The 21907-nt window shown below is 37.4% G+C and overlaps 1 protein-coding gene across 1 annotated transcript; it reads left to right on the top strand.

Annotated features, from left to right (window-relative positions):
* Positions 1 to 17495: 17495 nt before the first annotated feature.
* Positions 17496 to 21599, top strand: IAQ61_010075 (uncharacterized protein; the record flags this gene model as incomplete). Its single annotated transcript, XM_003845119.1, has 1 exon — positions 17496 to 21599. The coding sequence occupies one exon, from the start codon at positions 17496 to 17498 to the stop codon at positions 21597 to 21599; it is 4104 nt and encodes a 1367-aa protein (XP_003845167.1).
* Between the last annotated feature and the right edge of the window lie 308 nt (positions 21600 to 21907).

Genomic DNA, 21907 nt, shown 5'->3' with positions numbered 1-21907 from the left:
CATAACGTTGTCTAGAAGGATCCTAACTAGTCTAAGCCTTAGTTAGTAATAATAGAGGATAGGAAGCCCTAGAACCGCTACTAGTTGTCCTAGAAGATCCTTGCATAATAATTAGCTACTATAGAGACTATTGCTTTAAGCTAAACATACTTAGACAATCTGTTAGTAATAACTAACAGGGACTAGGGTTTGCTATTATCTTTTGTAGGTAGGTTAACTATAAAATCTATAGATATTTAGGACTAGTATTATAACGCAACTAGTATAGGTTACAATAGACCCTATTAGTACTTCTAGGAGATATAAGCACTATAATAATAGTAGTTTTAAACATACTACGCAACGTCTCCTAATATTCTATCCTAATAATAGTCGCGGCGTAGTATTTAGAATATTGTGTTCTTTCCTAGATATCCTACTAAACCTAATTTATATACTTACTATATAATAGTAGTTATAAGGGGTTCCTATATTAGTAACTAAATAACACCCCTCTATAGCAAAGCACCGTGTGCGCTAATTACACAGTCCCTAATCTATTACTTTGTGTTAGCTAAAACTAGGAAAGACCTAGCGCCTTTCTAAACTGCATTAAGACATACTTAGTATGTCTTATCTTCTAGTACTGCTTTGTCCTATAGTATCTACATATGCAGGTTAGCGAAGAGGCTAGCGCCCTTTAGTAACTTAGACGACTCCTCCGCTTCTAATACTGCAACCTAAATTAATTTAGGGCGCATTACTAACTATAGTGTTGCTTTAGAGGAGTTTAAATCTTATAGTTATCTACTTAAGGTATTAGGTTATCCTACAAGATAGCTAGGTCTATACTATAGGATGTACTAATATTTTAAAAGTTCCTCTACCTAGTAGCACTATTGCTTGCTTAAGCTTTAAAGGCTAGTAAAGTACTCTAAGTTTTTATAGTCTGTAAATATTATAAACAGCTTATAAACGCTCTGTAACTCTACTAACTAACTTTTAAGACACTTAATAATAGCGAGCAATTCCTTATTATATATAGTGTAGTTTTGTCTCTCTAGCGTTAGTGCTACAGAGTAGTAAGCAACTAGGCGCTAGACGCCCCTAACTTTTTGCGACAAGCAGCCCCTAAGAGGGCATCCTAAACAGTCCACTTCTAATAACGTTTCTTTAGCTAGGTCCTATTATATTAATTGTTGCAGGAGGGATATCAACCAGATCACGGAGCATCTTAATCCGATTAATCCCGATTAATACACCTGTATAACCCACTATCTAATCAACTGCTAGCTTACTGCCAAGTGCCTAATAAAAAGCAGGAGCTCTAGTAAGGAAGGTTTACTAATTATTCACCTTCTAGTAAGGGTAGCTAAAGCTCTATATATATAAGTACGATCGTAGTAGATACAATCTAATAATCTATCTCCTAAATTATTCCTAACCTTAGTAATCTAGATTTCTATAGTTATAGGCCTAGTTCGTGCTTTACCTTATTAAAGATTGTCCTATCTATTTAAGCGTATTGTTTAACTTAGACACTAAGCTAGCAAGCTTTACTTTTTCTTTTATACTATTTCTTAAGCAGAAGCTTACTTATTACTCTTCTACTATAAGTAACTAAATCCTAAAGGGGGATATCCTACTTACTAGATTAACCAACTAGCCCACCTAGTACATTTAATTCAGATACCATGCCCTAACTAAAGGGATCTAGGTAGAGGTAGACCCTAATACTTAGGATACTAAAAACTACTTTAAGAATAAACTAATCAAGCCTAACATGCTAACAAATATCGCGCTATCTAATATAATAAGCAAGTAGTACAAGCTCTAAATAGCTTAGTACTAAGCCCGCTTATTAGATTAGGCATTAAAGTTATTAGCAATCTAAAACCTTCTTACATAGGTTAATAATATAGTAGATTAAGGGATCCTTACCCTAGCCTATATAGAGCTTATTAATTAAGGAAGAGTAACCCTCTAAGCACTTATCTAAGTGCTCTGCAATAACCTAGCGCTAATAGATTTAAGCGCTACAACACTAGCGAGATCGCAGTACAAAGCTTATCTTGCTAAGGTAAAGATAAGTAGTTAAGACGCTAATTGCTAGCAGAAGGAGTGGACAATCCTGTATACGCGAGCTAAGGTATACAACGTTCCTAATATTAAAGGATAGCTTATAGTATAGGATTATCTTAAAGCTCTATCTACTAGGATCTTACTAGATTAGGGTTAAACTATGTTTTAAAGGATTATTAAAAAATTAGTAATAGGAGAGCTAACTTACAACCTCCTATAGGTTGCTAAGATCTATTTATTACTTCTCTAAGAGAATAACATAAGATTAAGCTCTAAGGGTCCTAGAGTATTTGCAATAATAGGAGCTCCACCTTCTAATTAACCTAAGAAGGAGTCCTTATGCCTATGTGGTAGATCCTACCTATAGAAACCTCCTAAATGCAAAAACGTTATTAAAGCTTAGACTAATACAGGTAATAAGCTTACTACTACTTAACAATTAGAGATTAAGAAAAAGATTAATAGGAATTAAAAATTTAAAGAGTTAAGAAAAGCTCTAATTAAGTCCTATCCTATTAATCAAGATTATAGTAGTAAGACAAGCTTAATTACCTATCTAGGTAGTATCTAGGCGGCACTAATTAACCCTATGTTAATAGCGGAGAAAACAAACAGGATCTATTTAACTATAGACTTTAAAGCTTACACTCTATTAAAGAGCACTATCTTTAACAATAGTGGTGTGGTGCACCTAGTTAATAATATAAGCTACCTAGAAGAAAGCTTGTTTAGATTAGTTAAATATAAGATAGTTAAAGCAGGAACTTAAGCTTTTCTAATCTTAGGTAGAGGGATTAGAGTGATCCCTAATACTCTTAATAGACTAAGAGGTCCAAAAATAGAAGATTTGGTGCTTACTAACGTGGTGTTAGTAGAAGGATTTTATGTAAATATTATATTAGAAGCTTAATTGCTTAAAGCAGGAGTTTAGTTCCTTAGGCTAGATGCCACCTTATAGTTTAGATTATTAGAAAAGAGCGTTGTATTAGCTAAGTTACTACGCAAGTTTAACTTAACTTTTCTAGAATACAAGCCCTCTACTCCTTATCTAATAATCTAAAGCATAGTGCCTAAATAACCCTAACAATCCTAGATAACTTACCTAAGACACGATAGTAAGGAGCTTTAGCACTAACAATTAGGCTATTTAGGACCTAAGGCCCTTAAAGCTCTAGTTAAGTTAGCAATAAACGTTAGGATTAAAGGAACTCCTAGGAGCAAATGCGAGCACTGCGCTATTACACATGCCTAACAGGTTATATTAAGATAACTAAGGGAAAGATTACCACGTCCATACTACTAGGTATTATAGGATCTATTTAACATGCTAATAGGTATAGCTTACAAGCAATAGATCTTAGTATTAAAATACAACTACTTAGGAAAGCTTTATACCTATCTACTATAAGCTAAAAACCTTAATAAGATTATACAGGTGTTTAAAAATTTTAAGAGCTTAATACTTAACTAATATAAGCTTAGCATAGTTAAGATTATACAAGACAACAACGTTGCAACACTCCCTTAGTGTAGCAAATCTTACTTTTAGATCTAGGTAGCTAATACTAGTATTAAGATTAAGAGCTTACCTATATATACCTATAAACCTAATAGAGGAGTAGAAAGAGTAGGGCAGGAGATTATAATAAAATCAATTAAAATAAGGATTAGTGCTAACCTACTAATAAAGCTCTAGCCCAAAATTATTAAAGTAGTAACTTAGCTCTACAATATAAGCCTATCCTATACTTATAATATAATATTACCTAACAAAGTGCTAGATTATTAGTTTACTAGATACTTTAGGTAGTAGCAACTAGAGTAGATAAGGGAGGTAACTACTAATCTCTGCCCTAATTAGAGCGGAATATACGACTATAGCTATTAAGCTTACCCCCTTAATAGAGATTAAGCAGCTAGGCGTTATAAGAGGGTTTTTAAGGTAAACCCTTAGGGTTATATTAGATATCTAGTAGGATATAGAGTATCTAATATATATAGGATATAGATCCCCTTGCTTAATTAGATTATTATAACGCAGAACGTTACCTTTAATAAGGATCTTTTCTATAAAGAAAAAGATCTAGAGCAGCTTTAATAGTTAGAGGCTTAAAAGATAGTTAATATTATTAGCAAAGATAAGATCCGCGATGTAGGAGAAGTATATAAAGAGCTTAATATCTTTAATTAGCTTTATATTGTGGCAGAGCAACATAAGGAGTCTAGTAAGCAAGGAGGACTAAACCTAGCGTAGGAGCTAGGGGGTAGGGTAGAGCTAGAGGAGGTAGATAATTAGGCTAGCTAGCCTAGTGATTTACAACCCCCTAAGTAGACACCTCTAGCGTGGGTACTAAGCATGGCTAGCTTGGCACAAAGGATCTATACAAAGTCCCCTAAGCTAATAGGGCTCTAAACTCCTAAACTAACACTAGAACTAAACTTTAGTATAGGAAATAAAGGATCTATACAGGTTATAGATTAGGGTCTTACTACCTAAGATAGTAGTAATCTAACTTACTTTAACGCCACGATAGGTAGCTCCTAGGAAAGACCTAGAGGGGAGAGTGCTATTAGTAGGTTACTCTATAAGAGCATAGAGATAGGTAAGGGCACCCTATCTAGCTCTTATAGGGGTGGTAAGTAGAGCTCCTACCTACCCGCTTTAGGACTAGATTCTATATCTCCTGCAGATCCCTTACAAGCGGCACCTAGAGCTCCTAGAAGAAGCAGAAAACTATAAGTTAAAGGACTGCCACTAACGCGTGTTAGTAAGCAAGCTTAGGGACAGGACCCTAATAAACTACTATAAGGCTCTATAAGTGCAGGGATATACATAGTAATAGATCTATTAGATATAGATCTAATTAGAAATCCCTTGCATAATCTTTTAGTATATCCTAAACTAAACGCTATAATCCACGCTGTGATTATAGTAGCAATAGGGAGCAAATCTCCTAAAAACCCTAAAAGAAATACGCACTAGGACGCTCTATAAAAAGAGCTAAAATAATAGAAGGATCTCTATAACCACTAAATAGGACAGCAATTTAGAGACGTAGCATATAAAGAAATTAATACTCTACTAAAAGCTAGTACCTAGGAGGAGATTAATAGGCTAACTATAGGAGAGCGTCTACTCCTACTTAAATAGGTGTTTACATACAAGCTTAATTAGGATAGTTACCTAATTAAGTGCAAAGCAAGGATAGTAGTAAGAGGAGATCTACAGCTTACTAACTTAATTTATTTAACCTACGTAGCTACCCTAGTAGCTTAAACCTTTAGGACTGTAATAGCTATTAGAGCTAAGTTTAACCTTAAGATATATTAATATAACGTTGTTAGAGCTTTCCTTAACGCCTTAAGGGATTAACACCCTATAGTTATCTATAAGCTACCTAAAGGATATTAAATACCTAGGAAGTGCGTTAAGCTTAAACAAGCTCTATATAGACTACAAGACTTACTATTATTATAGTATAATAAGCTCTTAACTACACTCTAAGAAAATAAGCTTATTACTTCTAAAGAGAAGCTATACCTATTCTTTAACAAAGATTGCAGTATCTTATTAATATTCTATGTAGACAATATCGTATCGCTCTATTACTAAAACTACGCAAGCTAAGCTTACAAAGTTATCTAAGCTCTAAAGCAAAGATATACTATAGAAGAAAAGGGACCTATAAGCTAGTTTCTAGGGTTAAGAGTAATCTAGGATAGAAAGAGACAGATAATAACGCTTGTTTATAATAAATATATTAATAAGATTGCAAAGAAATTTAATCTAGTAGAGATAGGAAAATTCCCTACTACACTACTATTAAGTAAAGACATTAAAAAGAGCACAGGAGAAGCCACTAAAAAGGAGATTAAGGACTATTAGGAGCGCGTTAGATTAATCCTTTACACCTTAATTATAGTGCGCCCTAATATTGCCTATATAGCCTCCTAGCTCTCCTAATACCTTACTAACCTATCTAAACAACACTTTAATACAGTTAATCAAGTGATTGTCTATCTATACTAAACTTAATACTAATTAATCTAATATAGGAATAGGGATCCTAATAAGCTTATAATATATAGTAATGCGTTATTTGCTAATAATACTAATACTTAGTAATTATTACATGGATACCTAATTACGCTCTTTAGAGGACCTATTATTTAGAAGGCAGCTTAATAAGTAACTATTACTACTTTAACTACTAAGGTAGAGCTCCTTGCGCTTAAGTAAGTAAGTAAAGAAGTAATAGCGTTAAAACGCTTTTTAACTAAAATACACCTTACTTTAGATACTACCTAGATAATTAATTATAATAATTAACAAACTATTAGGTTAGTAGTAGGCAATAATAAAAGAATTACTACTAAGCTACGCTATATAGATATTTAAAACATATAGCTTAGATAGGAGTATATAAAGGGATCTTTCTATATTACCTACCTACCTACTAGTAATATACTAGCTAATAGGCTTACTAAAAACCTAACAATATAATAATTTATAAGGTTTAGGGAGCACCTAAAGTTATATAATAGTAGAGCATATATTATATAAGCGTTAATTAAAGTAAGGTAGTATATAAGATCTATTAATATATAATATAAGAATAACTAACTATAGCCTACCTCTCTATTATTAACTAGGTAGCTTCCCTAAGGAGCTCTATTACGCGCGTAAAGCGTGCCTTAGAGTCTATAGGGAGCTACCTAGGTTGCCCTAACCTAGGATCTATAGGGGGAACCTTAGAGAAGCTAGAGTCCTTATCTTCTAATAAGGAGCTCTAGGCGCTCTTAGCTGCTAAAGCAGCCTTGCGCGCAAGCTTGGCGGCAGTAGCAGTAGCTTTTACTAGCTCCTGCTGCTTAGCCTCACTCTCCTTAAGGAGCACTAAGACCCTCCTCTTCTTATCCTTAAGAAGGTCTTAGCTCTTACCTACCTGCTTCCTTACTAGGAAGGACAGCGCAGAATATTAGGCAAGCTTAGGGCTATTAGTTTATTAGTATAGATCTTACTAAGTATTATAAAGGAAAATTCTTATATAGATTATATATATTAGAATATAGCTATACCTAGAGGAGTACTACTAGCACTAAGTCCCTCTACTAGAAGAGTTATAGTACTTACTATTAGACTTATTAAAGAGCGTAGAGCGTAGATAATTTAAATAAGTTTTAGCACAATAAATGCTAGGCTCTCTATAGTAGGAGGATCTTAGGGTCTCCTTAGGAGCTAGAGAGGGAGCAGGAGCGGGGATAGGGGGTAGGGTCTAGGGAGGAGCAGGAGCTAGAGTTAGAGCTAGAGTAGTAGGAGCTAGAGCAGGAGCGCCTTTCCTTAGCTTTGCAATCTTAACTATAGTAGTAGCAGCTACGCGCTTAGCTACTGCACACTCTATAATAGCCTTATGCTTAGTAGTAGTACGCTCTTCTTTAGTAGTAGTAGCTTTAGTAACTATAGCTTTAGCTACGTAGGAGGCAATAAGGGCAGCGTAGGTAGAGTAAGCGCAAGTAGTAGGTTTTAACTTTAACTAAGATATAGGTTAGTAGGGATATAGGTATAGTTTAGATCTTTAGGGTTATATAATCTTATAACTTAAGCTATAGTAAAGATTATAGTTAGGTAGATAGAGTTATAGAGCTAAGTCTAGATAATATCTACGCGTGTAAGCGTAGGCTAAATAAGGAAGGCGCGCTAGTTAGTATCTAAAGGGTAAGCTAATTTAACCCTTTAGATATACAATACTCTAATTAGCTACACTACCTACTAACTATAAGCGTAACTATAACAATAAAAGATCTACCTATACCTAGGGGGTGTGTTGCAGGAGGGATATTAACTAGATTATAGAGTATCTTAATCTAATTAATCCTAATTAATACCCCTATATAACCCACTATCTAATCAACTGCTAGCTTACTGCCAAGTGCCTAATAAAAAGCAGGAGCTCTAGTAAGGAAGGTTTACTAATTATTTACCTTCTAGTAAGGGTAGCTAAAGCTCTATATATATAAGTCCGATCGTAGTAGATATAATCTAATAATCTATCTCCTAAATCATTCCTAACCTTAGTGATCTAGATTTCCACATTAATACTAGTCCTAACACAAACGCCTTTTTTAGCGCATTAAATACACTTTATTCTTCCTCTCCCTATTAAAATAGGGTGTTCTTCCTAGTTAGTTAGTTTAAAGGTGCTGCTACTTTAGAAAACTTCGCGATAAAATTATAGTAGAAGTTAGTAAAACCTAGAAAACTCCTCACCTCTCTTATATTCCTAGGGGATTGCTATTCCTGTACCACCCTAAGCTTTTTAGGGTTAGGTCTAAGTAATTTGCCCGCCTTAATAATATAGCCTAGGTAGCGTACCTCCTTAACACTAAAAGCACATTTCTCTAAGTCTAGGTATAGTCCTACTTTTTTTAATAGCGTAAGTACACGCTTTACTTTTTCTATATAGTTAAACTAGTCTCCTCCTAAATAAATTAGGATATTGTTAAGGTAGGCTATTATATATAATCTAAGTAACTCTATAAGCGCAGTATTAATATATTGTTAGAAAGTAGATAGCGTACTACTAAGACTAAATAGATATACTAACTATTTATACAACCTAAACTAGGTGCGGAAAGCAGTTAAGGACTTATAACCTTCTACTATTCTAACTTTATAAAAGGTAGCATAAATATCCACTTTTATAAACTAATTTACGCTAGATAGTGTGTGCAAAGTTTCCTTAATAAGTAGTAGTAGGTATTAGTCTAAGGTTATTATACTATTAAGTATCTAGTAGTCCACACACAGAGGCTAACTGCCTAACGGCTTCTTTACTAGTAACACTAGAGCTCTAGCTGTAGAAGAGCTTACTTAGATCTAGCCCTTATCTATTAATCTAGTAAGTTATATTCTTAGTTCTAGTAATTAATCACGTGATATAGGGTATAGGGGACCCTATAGGGGGTTAGGCTAGGTTCTATCTAGGAGAGTTGTTAGCTAAATATAGTAATCTATACTACCTTAATAAGGCAGCAAACTACTTGCTAACTCTTTATTAAACAGGTCCTTAAACTCTTTTAGTTCTAGTAGCAACTTTATCTTTCTAGTTTTATACTTAGGTTTATAGGGAACTATGTTACTAGCAATATAGATAGTGTGTATATTAATAGGACTTCCCTTATTAATACTTCCTAGATATTTTATTAGGCGCAAGTTATATATTACTTATAATATATCTAGTATATTTATTGCAAAAATTTATACCTATATATCTTCCTATTAGGGTTCTTAATTTAGTAACCCTGCTATAACTAAACCTAAGATAATAGAGATACAGGTAGGATATAGGTATCTCCCGCTCTCTTACACTACTATATTTCCTGCCTTCCTAATTATTAATTCGCCTTGTAGAATGTCTATAATAACGCCCTCTCTATAAAGCTATAGTCTGCCTAGTATTAGTTAATAAGAAAGACTAGGTACTATATAAGCTAAAAGCTAAGACCACTAACTATCTAAATTATAGTCTAATACTACTAACTATGCAATTCTTGTACCCTTAGCAATTCTCTAGGCATGTTGCAAGGGTTGTAGGGGAATATTAATAAAGGTCCTACTAATCTATCTTGCTAACTTTTCCTTAACTACACTAAAATACTAGCACCCTAAATTAACTATTACCTACACGTTCTCTACTCTACCTAGGAGGAGGGGAATAAAGAAGGGAGGATTATTTAACCCCACCTTAATATCTAGGGGACACTTAATAGCCTCTGCTATTAATAATTCCTCTATTATAGTGTCCTCCTTATACCTCTAACTTAGCCTAGGGTTAGGGGCAGCTAGTTTCCTAAATTAAGGCCGCTTGCTAATACTACAACTGTCTTAACACCTACTAGTTGTAGTAATAGGGTATTAGGACATACACGCACAAAATAACCGCCCTATCTATACTAGGTGCAGACCTTTGCTAGTTTCTATATATTAAATAGGTCCTATAGGATCTAATTAGGATATAATATTAGCGTTTTAGTAGGTGCACTTAATAAGGCTGCTACTTCTACTATATTTGTGTCGCCGTCCTAATCTAAGGTAGACTTCTACTAGGGTTCCTTAGACTTACTAGCCTAAAGGAAACCTAGTTCTAGAGAGGCTATTTTAATATCTACTGCAATTGTCTTGTATTCCTCTATAGCTATATTATAGTTTGTCCTAGAGACTCCCCTATTAAGGGAAACTAAGCGTATATAGCTATTAAGAGATTACTAAAGTTATAAAAGCTTTTATTTATTATCCTAGTATAAACCTCCTAACTATATAAGAAGCTACACAAAATTCACAAAGAACTCTATAAAAGGCTAATTTTAGCCCTAATATAAGTGTTCTAATACTACTTAGGCGCGCTCCTGCCTATAATAGTTACTATAATAGAACGCTAGGTAGTTAAGAAACCTACTTATATCCTAACGCTTACGTGCACTATCCTTAAAGTATAGTGCTATAGCACGCTAGACTATAGGTAATAGCTAGGACTAAATATATATAAACCTTGCCTCTTTATCCCTAATAAAGACCTTATCTGCACGTAGTTTAAATTCTATAGTTATTTACTAGGAGGAAAAGTTTACCTTAGTGCTATTATATAGCAAGCTAACTAGGAAGGGTTTGCGTTGTAAGGTAGAAGGGGGCAGAGGTAGCAGATTATTAAACCTAGCAGGCTTAGAGGAGGGTTAGGATAGAATCTAATTGCGTATTTCCTTGTTCTATTAATATAGTATAGCTATTATAGCAGAGTCTTAAGCCTATTATTCTATTAATCTATAGACCTGCTATATTAGCCTTTCTACTATATTAGGTTGCACCTAATTATTCTAAACATCCAGCGCGTCTATCTCTTATTACTATTATAGTATATTTAGAAGAAGATACTAAAATATTATAGACTAGCCTTAAGGGAGAATGCAATAAGCGTGGATAATAGTATTTAGTATCTTAAAGGAGAGGTAAGCCCTCTACGCCTTTTTATAGGTGTCTAGTGTGTTCGCTTAGTAGTGGTGTTAGGCTCGGTCCATCTTGTGTTAGACCTAGGCTTAGGCATAAGCCTAAGCCCTTTATATAAGCTGCCTTCTAAATAATAGGTCCTCTAAAGAGCGTGATTAGGTATCTATATAATAATCGCTAAGTATTAATAGTATTAGCAAATAACGCATTACTATATATTATAAGCTTATTAGGATCCCTATTCCTATATTAGATTAATTAGTATTAAGTTTAGTATAGATAGACGATTACTTAATTAACCGCATTAAAGTGTTATTTAGATAGGTTAGTAAGGTATTAGGAGAGCTAGGAGGCTGCATAGGCAATATTAGGGCGCACTATAATTAAGGTGTAAAGGATTAATCTAACGCGCTCCTAATAGTCCTTAATCTCCTTTTTAGTGGCTTCTCCTGTGCTCTTTTTAATGTCTTCACTTAATAGTAGTATAGTAGGGAATTTTCCTATCTTTACTAGATTAAATTTCTTTGCAATCTTGTTAATATATTTATTATAAACAAGCGTTATTGTCTGTCTCTTTCTATCCTAGATTACTCTTACCCCTAGAAACTAGCTTACAGGTCCCTTCTCTTCTATAGTATATCTTTGCTTTAGAGCTTAGATAACCTTGTAAGCTTAGCTTACGTAGTTTTAGTAATAGAGCGATAGGATATTATCCACATAGAATATCAACAGGATACTGCAATCTCTGTTAAAGAATAGGCATAGCTCCTCTTTAGAAGCAATAAGCCTATTTTCTTAGAGTGTAGTTAAGAGCTTATTATACTATAATAATAGTAAGTCTTTTAATCTATATAGAGCTTGTTTAAGCTTAACGCACTTCCTAGGTATTTAATATCCTTTAGGTAGCTCGCAGATAACTATAGGGTGTTAATCCCTTAAGGCGTTAAGGAAAGCTCTAACAACGTTATATTAATATATCTTCAGGTTAAACTTAGCTCTAATAGCTATTACAGTCCTAAAGGTTTAAGCTACTAGGGTAGCTGCGTAGGTTAAATAAATTAAGTTAGTAAGCTATAGATCTCCTCTTACTACTATCCTTGCTTTGCACTTAATTAGGTAACTATCCTAATCAAGCTTATATGTAAACACCTATTTAAGTAGGAGTAGATACTCTCCTTTAGTTAGCCTATTAATCTCCTCCTAGGTACTAGCTTTTAGCAGAGTATTAATTTCTTTATATGCTGCGTCTCTAAATTACTATCCTATTTAGTGGTTATAGAGATCCTTCTATTATTTTAGCTCTTTTTATAGAGCGTCCTAGTGCGTATTTCTTTTAGGGTTTTTAGGGGATTTGCTCCCTATTACTGCTGCGATCACAGCGTAGATTATAGTATTTAGTTTAGGATATACTAAAAGATTATGCAAGGGATTTCTAATTAGATCTATATCTAATAGATCTATTACTATATATATCCCCACACTTATAGAGCCTCCTAGTGGTTTATTAGGGTCCTGTCCCTAAGCTTGCTTACTAACACGCGTTAGTAGTAGTCCTTTAACTTGCAGTTTTCTACTTCTTCTAGGAGCTCTAGGTGCTGCTTATAAGGGATCTGCAGGAGATATAGAATCTAGTCCTAAAGTAGGTAGGTAGGAGCTCTACTTACCACCCCTATAAGAGCTAGATAGGGTGCCCTTACCTATCTCTATGCTCTTATAGAGTAACCTACTAATAGCACTCTCCCCTCTAGGTCTTTCCTAGGAGCTACCTATCGTGGCGTTAAAGTAAGTTAGATTACTACTATCTTAGGTAGTAAGACCCTAATCTATAACCTGTATAGATCCTTTATTTCCTATACTAAAGTTTAGTTCTAGTGTTAGTTTAGGAGTTTAGAGCCCTATTAGCTTAGGGGACTTTATATAGATCCTTTGTGCCAAGCTAGCCATGCTTAGTACCCACGCTAGAGGTGTCTACTTAGGGGGTTGTAAATCACTAGGCTAGCTAGCCTAATTATCTACCTCCTCTAGCTCTACCCCACCCCCTAGCTCCTACGCTAGGTTTAGTCCTCCTTACTTACTAGACTCCTTATGTTACTCTACCGCAATACAAAGCTAATTAAAGATATTAAGCTCTTTATATACTTCTCCTGTATTACAGATCTTATCTTTACTAATAACGTTAACTATCTTTTAAGCTTCTAACTATTAAAGCTACTCTAGATCTTTCTCTTTATAGAAAAGATCCTTATTAAAGGTAATATTCTACGTTATAATAATCTAATTAAGTAAGGGGATCTATATCCTATATATATTAGATGCTCTATATCCTACTAGATATCTAATATAACCCTAAGGGTTCACCTTAAAAACCCTCTTATAACGCCTAGCTGCTTAATCTCTATTAAGGGGGTAAGGTTAACAGCTATAGGCGTATATTCTGCTCTAATTAGGGCGGAGATTAGCAGTTGCCTCCCTTATCTACTCTAGTTGCCACCACCTAAAGTATCTAGTAAACTAACAATCTAGCACTTTATTAGGTAATATTATATTGTAAGTATAGGACAGGCTTATATTATAGAGCTAAGTCGCTACTTTAATAATTTTAGGCTAGAGCTTTATTAGTAGGTTAGCACTAATCCTTATTTTAATTAATTTTGTTATAATCTCCTACCCTACTCTTTCTACTCCTCTATTAGCTTTGTAGGTATATATAGGTAAGCTCTTAATCTTAATACTAGTATTAGCTGCCTAGATCTAAAAGCAAGGTTTGCCATGCTATAGGAGCGTTGCAACGTTATTATCTTGCATAATCTTAACTATACTAAGCTTATATTAGTTAAGTATTAAGCTCTTAAAATTTTTAAACACCTGTATAATCTTATTAAGGTTTTTAGCTTATAGTAGATAGGTATAAAGCTTTCCTAAGTAGTCGCACTTTAATACTAAGATCTATTGCTTATAAGCCATACCTGTTAGCATATTAAATAGATCCTATAATACCTAGTAGTATAGACGTGGTAATCTTTCCCTTAGTTATCTTAATATAACCTGTTAGGCATGTGTAATAGCGCAGTGCTCGCATTTGCTCCTAGGAGTTCCTTTAATCCTAATATTTATAGCTAACTTAACTAGAGCTTTAAGCGCCTTAGGTCCTAAATAGCCTAATTATTAGTGCTAAAGCTCCTTACTATCGTGTCTTAGGTAAGTTATCTAGGATTATTAGGGTTATTTAGGCACCATGCTTTAGATTATTTAATAAGGGGTAGAGGGCTTATATTCTAGGAAAGTTAAGTTAAACTTACGCAGTAACTTAGCTAATACAACACTCTTTTCTAATAATCTAAACTATAAGGTGGCATCTAGCCTAAGGAACTAAACTCCTGCTTTAAGTAATTAAGCTTCTAATATAATATTTACATAAAATCCTTCTACTAACACCACGTTAGTAAGCACCAAATCTTCTATTTTTGGACCTCTTAGTCTATTAAGAGCATTAGGGATTACTCTAATCCCTCTACCTAAGATTAGAAAAGCTTAAGTTCCTGCTTTAACTATCTTATATTTAACTAATCTAAACAAGCTTTCTTCTAGGTAGCTTATATTATTAACTAGGTGCACCATACCACTATTGTTAAAGATAGTGCTCTTTAATAGAGTGTAAGCTTTAAAGTCTATAGTTAAATAGATCCTGTTTGTTTTCTCCGCTATTAACATAGGGTTAATTAGTGCCGCCTAGATACTACCTAGATAGGTAATTAAGCTTGTCTTACTACTATAATCTTGATTAATAGGATAGGACTTAATTAGAGCTTTTCTTAACTCTTTAAATTTTTAATTCCTATTAATCTTTTTCTTAATCTCTAATTGTTAAGTAGTAGTAAGCTTATTACCTGTATTAGTCTAAGCTTTAATAACGTTTTTGCATTTAGGAGGTTTCTATAGGTAGGATCTACCACATAGGCATAAGGACTCCTTCTTAGGTTAATTAGAAGGTGGAGCTCCTATTATTGCAAATACTCTAGGACCCTTAGAGCTTAATCTTATGTTATTCTCTTAGAGAAGTAATAAATAGATCTTAGCAACCTATAGGAGGTTATAAGTTAGCTCTCCTATTACTAATTTTTTAATAATCCTTTAAAACATAGTTTAACCCTAATCTAGTAAGATCCTAGTAGATAGAGCTTTAAGATAATCCTATACTATAAGCTATCCTTTAATATTAGGAACGTTGTATACCTTAGCTCGCGTATACAGGATTGTCCACTCCTTCTGCTAGCAATTAGCATCTTAGCTACTTATCTTTGCCTTAGCAAGATAAGATTTGTACTACAATCTCGCTAGTGTTACAGCGCTTAAGTTAGTTAGCGCTAGGTTATTGCAGAGCACTTAGATTAGTGCTTAGAGGGTTACTCTTCCTTAATTAACAAGCTCTATATAGGCTAGGGTAAGGATCCCTTAATCTACTATATTATTAACCTATATAAAGAGGTTCTAGATTGCTAATAACTTTAATACCTAATCTAATAAGCAAGCTTAGTACTAGGCTATTTAGAGCTTATACTACTTGCCTGTTATATTAGATACTATAATACCTATTAGTATACTAGGCTTGTTAAGTCTATTCTTAAAGTAGTTTTTAGTATCTAGAGTATTAGGGTCTACCTCTACCTAGATTACTTTAGTTAAGGCATAGTATCTAAATTAAATATACTAGGTAGCCTAGTTAGTTAATCTAGTAAGCAGGATATCTCCCCTTAGAATTTAGTTGCTTATAGTAGAAGAGTAATAAGTAAGCTTCTATTTAAGAAATAGTGTAGAAAGACAGAGCTTGCTAGCTTAGTAATTAAGTTAAGTAGTACGCTTAAATAGATATAACAATCTTTAATAAGGTAAAGCGTAACCTAGGCTTATAACTGTAGAAATCTAGATTACTAATATTAGGAATAATTTAGGAGATAAATTATTATATTATTTCTACTACAATTAGACTTATATATATACAGCTTTAGCTACCCTTACTAGAAGGTGTATAATTAGTAAACCTTGCTTACTAGAGCTCCTTCTTTTTCTTAGGCACTTAGTAGTAAGCTAGCAGTTAATTAGATAGTGGGTTATACAGGGGTATTAACTAGGATTAATTAGGATTAATTAAGATCAAGATGCTCTATAATCTAGTTATTATCCCTTCTGCAATACTTATCTATATATAGTTTAAATTCTATAGTTATATACTAGAAAGAGAAATTTACCTTTAGACTATTATCTAGTTAGCTAACTAGAAAGGGTTTATAATATAGAGTAGAAAAGGGTATAGGTAAGGTTATTACTAATAGTAGGCTTAATAGAGGGTTAGGGTAGTATCTAATTATATATTTCCTTATTCTACTAATATAGTATAACTATTATAGCTAAGTCTTAAGCCTATTATTCTATTAATCCTTAAACCTACTATAGTAGCCTTTCTACTATATTAGGTTATACCTAACTATTCTAAATATCTAGCGTGTCTATCTCTATTACTATTATAGTATATTTAGAAGAAGATACTAAAATATTATTAACTAGCCTTAAGGAAGAATATAATAAGCGTTAATAATAGTATTTAGTATCTTAAAGAAGAGAGGTAAGCCCTCTAGGCATTTTTATAGGTGTGTAGCGTGTTTACCTAGTAGTAGTATTAGACTCTATCTATCTTATATTAGACCTAGGCTTAGGTGTAAGCCTAAGCCTATTATATTAAGTATAACTTTGTAAAGTAATAAATAATTAAGGTAATACTAACTTCTATAGTTAGTAAAGTAGAATCTATCAAATCTACTATAAAAACTACCTATCTACTCTCCTTATTACATAGTGTTAATTGTCGCAACGATGGGTAGTAATAGGTAGTATTGGGTAGCAAATTATATACTACTTAAACTACCTAAGCGCATAAGTAATCTACTACTAGCTTACTACTAAGTTCCTAAATTAGAAAAGAAGATTTACTATAGAAGGTTTACTAATTAAACACCTTCTAGTAAGGTTAGCTAAAGCTCTATTTACATAATCCCTATTATAGTAGATATAATCTTATACTCTATCTCCTAAATTATTCCTAAGCTTAGTAATCTAAGTTTCTATAGAAATCTATTCTAGTATCGTGGCTAATAGTATACAAAACCTTGATTAGCTATAAGACAGTTCGCTGGTGGTTGCCCTATCTAGTTAGGCCATGCCATGTCTGGGCGGTCCCATGGTCAGATGGCATGCCACCACTTCCACTTAAAGTTAGTTATGAGAGGAAGCAAGGCAACCCCGCCATTTTGCCCCACTTTAAATTTCTCAGTCTTTCACCCCCGCCCTGGCCAGCCATGGGTCAATGGTCGCTTTTGTCTCGAGACACGCGCAATTGCAGACTCGGCCTCAACGTACAACTCGACCTCTCCCGTCTCCCACTATGGCGTCCCGTGCGGGTCCGTACTTGATGCTCCCGGGGTCGTCTGCCCACTCGGACTTTCGCCTACAACGGTTGGCGCAGCAGATTGGCGCAATCCAAGTCCGCTCTGCATGGCTGCATTTTGTCAATCCGCTGAAAGAGTTGGACGATGAGGATTTGAAGACGCTGAAACAGCTTCTACATTATGGTGAATACCCCTCCACTGAAGACAGCCTCTCGCAGGCCCTTCTCGATGCTGTCCACCGTGGTAGCGAGCCTCGAGACGACCAGACAGTGCTCTTCTACGTCAGCCCCCGTGCGGGTACCATCTCACCTTGGAGCTCGCTGGCTTCTATGATTGCGCATACTTGTACTCTCAACAAGGCGGTGAAACGCATCGAGCGTGGCATGGTTATCGCAGCCACCTTTGACCACGCGCCCGCAGCGGATGAGATCCTAAACCGCGACAGCCTCTACGACCGCATGACCCAGACCATCAGCCGCAATGCACCTGACCTCGAGGCCCTCTTCGGTGAAGGCGAGCCTGCGCAGGCCACTACCATCAAGTTTGAAGAGTACAGCAATGCCCAAGCCGCATTGGAGCAAGCCAACCGCGAGCTGGGCTTGGCCATGGACAAATCGGAGATTGAATACCTGGTACAAGCATATACACAAGAGCTGAAGAGGGGTCCTGTAGACGTGGAGCTCTTCATGTTTGCCCAGGTCAATTCAGAGCACTGCAGACACAAGCAGTTCAACGCCGACTTCACCATTGATGGCATGCACAAGTCGTATTCGCTATTTGGCATGATTCGCAATACCCATCAAAAGCATCCACAGCACGTAGTCAGTGCTTACAGTGACAACGCTGCCGTGCTCAATGGAGACGAGGCCAGCTTCTGGGCCCCCAACAACCTCACTGGCGAGTGGAACGGGACTAAAGAGACAGTGCACATACTCTGCAAAGTAGAGACACATAACCATCCTACTGCAGTTTCGCCGTTCCCTGGTGCCGCTACCGGCTCTGGTGGTGAAATTAGAGATGAAGGTGCTGTTGGCCGTGGCTCCAAGCCCAAGGCTGGGTTGGCAGGCTTTACCGTCTCAGATTTGCTGATCGAAGGCTTTGAAAGGCCATGGGAGCTGCGTGACGTTGGCAAACCATCTCACATTGCTAGTAGTCGCGACATTATGCTCGAGGCTCCACTGGGCAGCGCCCAGTTTAATAACGAATTCGGTCGTCCTTGCACCATCGGTTACTTCAGGACAATGCTGATGCGCGTCTTCACAAACGAGAAGGAGTCTGAAATACGTGGTTACCATAAGCCAATCATGCTAGCAGGAGGTGTTGGTACGGTCCGACCACAGCATGCACTCAAGAACCCAGACATGGTACCTGCTGGCTCGCATCTTCTCGTTATCGGTGGTCCAGCCATGCTTATTGGCCTTGGCGGAGGAGCTGCATCAAGCATCCAGTCTGGTGAAGGCAATGTTGACCTCGACTTCGCTAGCGTACAAAGAGGCAACCCAGAGGTGCAGAGGCGGGCACAGGAAGTCATCGATACTTGTCGCTCAATGGGGGACAACAATCCCATTCTCTTCATTCACGACGTTGGTGCCGGCGGACTGTCCAATGCTTTGCCCGAACTTGTTCACGACTCAGGCCTTGGTGCTATCTTCGAGCTGCGGGATATTGACAATGCTGATAAGGGCATGAGCCCCCTTCAAATCTGGTGCTGTGAGGCCCAGGAACGCTATGTACTTGCAGTTGGTCCTGAACAGCTCGATTTGTTCAAGCGCATTTGTCAGCGTGAGCGGTGTGGCTACTCAGTCGTAGGTGTGGCGACAGATGAGCAACGGCTGGTGCTGAAGGACAGAGACTCGAAAGAGACGCCCACACCGATTGACCTACCAATGTCAACCCTATTCGGAAAACCACCTAAGATGTCACGTATCGTAGAGTCGCGCAAGCTGCGATTGCCCGCCTTCGACAGCAGCTTATCCATGTACATCCCCGACACACCAAAGGATGGCCTAATCGCCGAAGCTGTCGATCGAGTCCTCACACTTCCATCTGTAGGCTCTAAATCCTTCCTGATTACTATTGGTGATCGATCAGTCGGTGGCTTGACAGTTCGCGATCAAATGGTAGGGAAATGGCAGGTTCCCGTGTCAGACGTGTCTGTAACAGCGACCTCGCTACTAGCAGGTGTCAAGACTGGAGAGGCAATGTCCATGGGAGAGAAACCGACGATTGCATTAATCTCACCAGCTGCTTCTGCTAGGATGGCAGTCGCAGAATCCCTCATGAACATCGCAGCAGCGAGCACACCCGATAGACTCTCACGTATCAGACTGTCGGCGAATTGGATGTCGGCTAGTAGCCATCTAGGCGAGGGTGCTGCATTGTACGAGGCTGTTGAGGCCATTGGTATGGACCTGTGCCCTAAGCTGGGTATCTCTATCCCAGTTGGCAAGGACTCTATGAGTATGAAGATGAAGTGGTCAGACGATGGCAAAGCAAAGGAGGTTACCGCACCCATGTCGCTCGTCATCACTGCATTTGCACCTGTCGACCGAATTGATCACACTTGGACACCTGCGCTGGAACGTCTGGAAGATGTTGGCGAGACCATTTTGATGTTTGTTGATCTGGCAGCAGGGAAGAAACACCTTGGCGGCTCCGCGCTGGCACAGACTTTTGGTCAAGTTGGCGATGAAGCACCTGATGTTTACGATGCCGATGTCATCAAGGACTATTTCGATGCCATTGAACAACTGCACGAGTCTGGCATTGTCCTTGCCTACCACGACCGATCTGACGGTGGTCTGTTCACTACTCTCGTGGAGATGATGTTCGCCGGTCGATGCGGTTTGGAAGTCATGCTTGACAAAGTTTCCCACTCGGGAGAGCCCAAGGATGTCCTTGAAGCGCTCTTCAATGAAGAGCTCGGCGCTATCTTCCAGCTGAGGAAGAAGGATGAAGTAGCCTTCAATCGGTGTTTTGCAACCTGCGGTCCACCACCAGGCATGATCCGAAAGATTGGTCGTGTTCCCGTGGCTTCAAAACAAGAGATTTCCTTCGCCTTCGGTTCGCAGGTGTTCTACCGTGATAACCGTTCGAAGCTCCAACAGCGATGGGCAGAGACCTCTTACCGTATGCAGAAGCTACGGGATAACCCCTCTTGTGCCGAGTCGGAATTTTCCAAAATCCTCGATGACAACGACCCTGGTCTATCATATGACCTGACTTTCAAGCCCTCTGAAAATATTCTCCCCCTCAAAGCCACCATATCATCGGCATTCACATCAAAACCCCGCGTCGCCATTCTCCGCGAGGAAGGTGTCAATGGTCAATCGGAAATGGCATTTGCCTTCCATATGGCTGGATTTTCCGCCATTGACGTCCATATGACTGATATCATCTCAGAGCGTGTCTCTCTTGCCGGCTTTGTCGGTCTCGCAGCCTGTGGCGGCTTCTCCTACGGCGATGTCCTCGGCGCTGGACAAGGATGGGCGAAGTCCGTACTCCTACATCCCAACACACGTAAAGAATTCAGGACATTCTTCGAACGCACAGATACATTCGCCCTAGGCGTCTGCAACGGCTGCCAATTTCTCTCCAAGCTCAAAGATCTCATCCCCGGTGCGGAACTCTGGCCAACCTTCGAGCGCAATGCTTCAGAGCAGTACGAAGCACGTGTATGCATGGTGGAGGTGCTCGACACCAAGGGTACTAGCACTCCTCCCTCTGTGTTTCTACATGGCATGGCAGGCTCCAAACTTCCTATTGTGACTGCTCACGGAGAGGGACGTGCGCACTTCTCCAACTCCCCTTCTTTGTCCTCATCACCGCAGAAATTATACAATGAGAAGCTAGTCTCGCTGCGATATGTGGACAACTATGGAAAGCAGACAGAAGAATATCCCTATAACCCCAATGGTTCGCCGATGGGCATTGGTGGAGTGAGGAGCGTAGATGGAAGGGTTATGGCGCTCATGCCTCACCCTGAGCGTACTATTTTGAAAGACGTGGCCAGTTATATCCCAAGAGACGTAAATGGGGAGTGGGGTGATTTGGGGCCATGGTCCAGAATGTTCAAGAGTGCAAGGAGATGGGTTAGCTAGGCTGCACAGCATGTGAAGCTGGTTTTGGGCGTTAGACAGGTACATTTATCATGTGTAGTTACTTTTTTCTTCTGCGATGCAATACACAAAATGATAGGTTAAAAGCGCATCTAGACAATGGGAAAGGTATATGGTATGAAAGATTTGGCGATATTGGCACACTACTAGATTAGTATATAAAAGTGATATCGTACCTAGTATAAATACTATGGTATTGGGGAAATTTAGATTACTAAGCAAGTGATAAATTTAGGAGATAGATTATTAGATTATATCTAGTACAATGGGACTTACATAAATAGAGCTCT

The sequence above is a fragment of the Plenodomus lingam genome (genome assembly GCF_022343315.1).
Source record: "Plenodomus lingam strain CAN1 chromosome Unknown contig_7, whole genome shotgun sequence".
NCBI lineage: Eukaryota > Fungi > Ascomycota > Dothideomycetes > Pleosporales > Leptosphaeriaceae > Plenodomus > Plenodomus lingam.
Note: the sequence above shows the minus strand (reverse complement) of the source record. Positions and strands in the feature narration are given on the sequence as shown.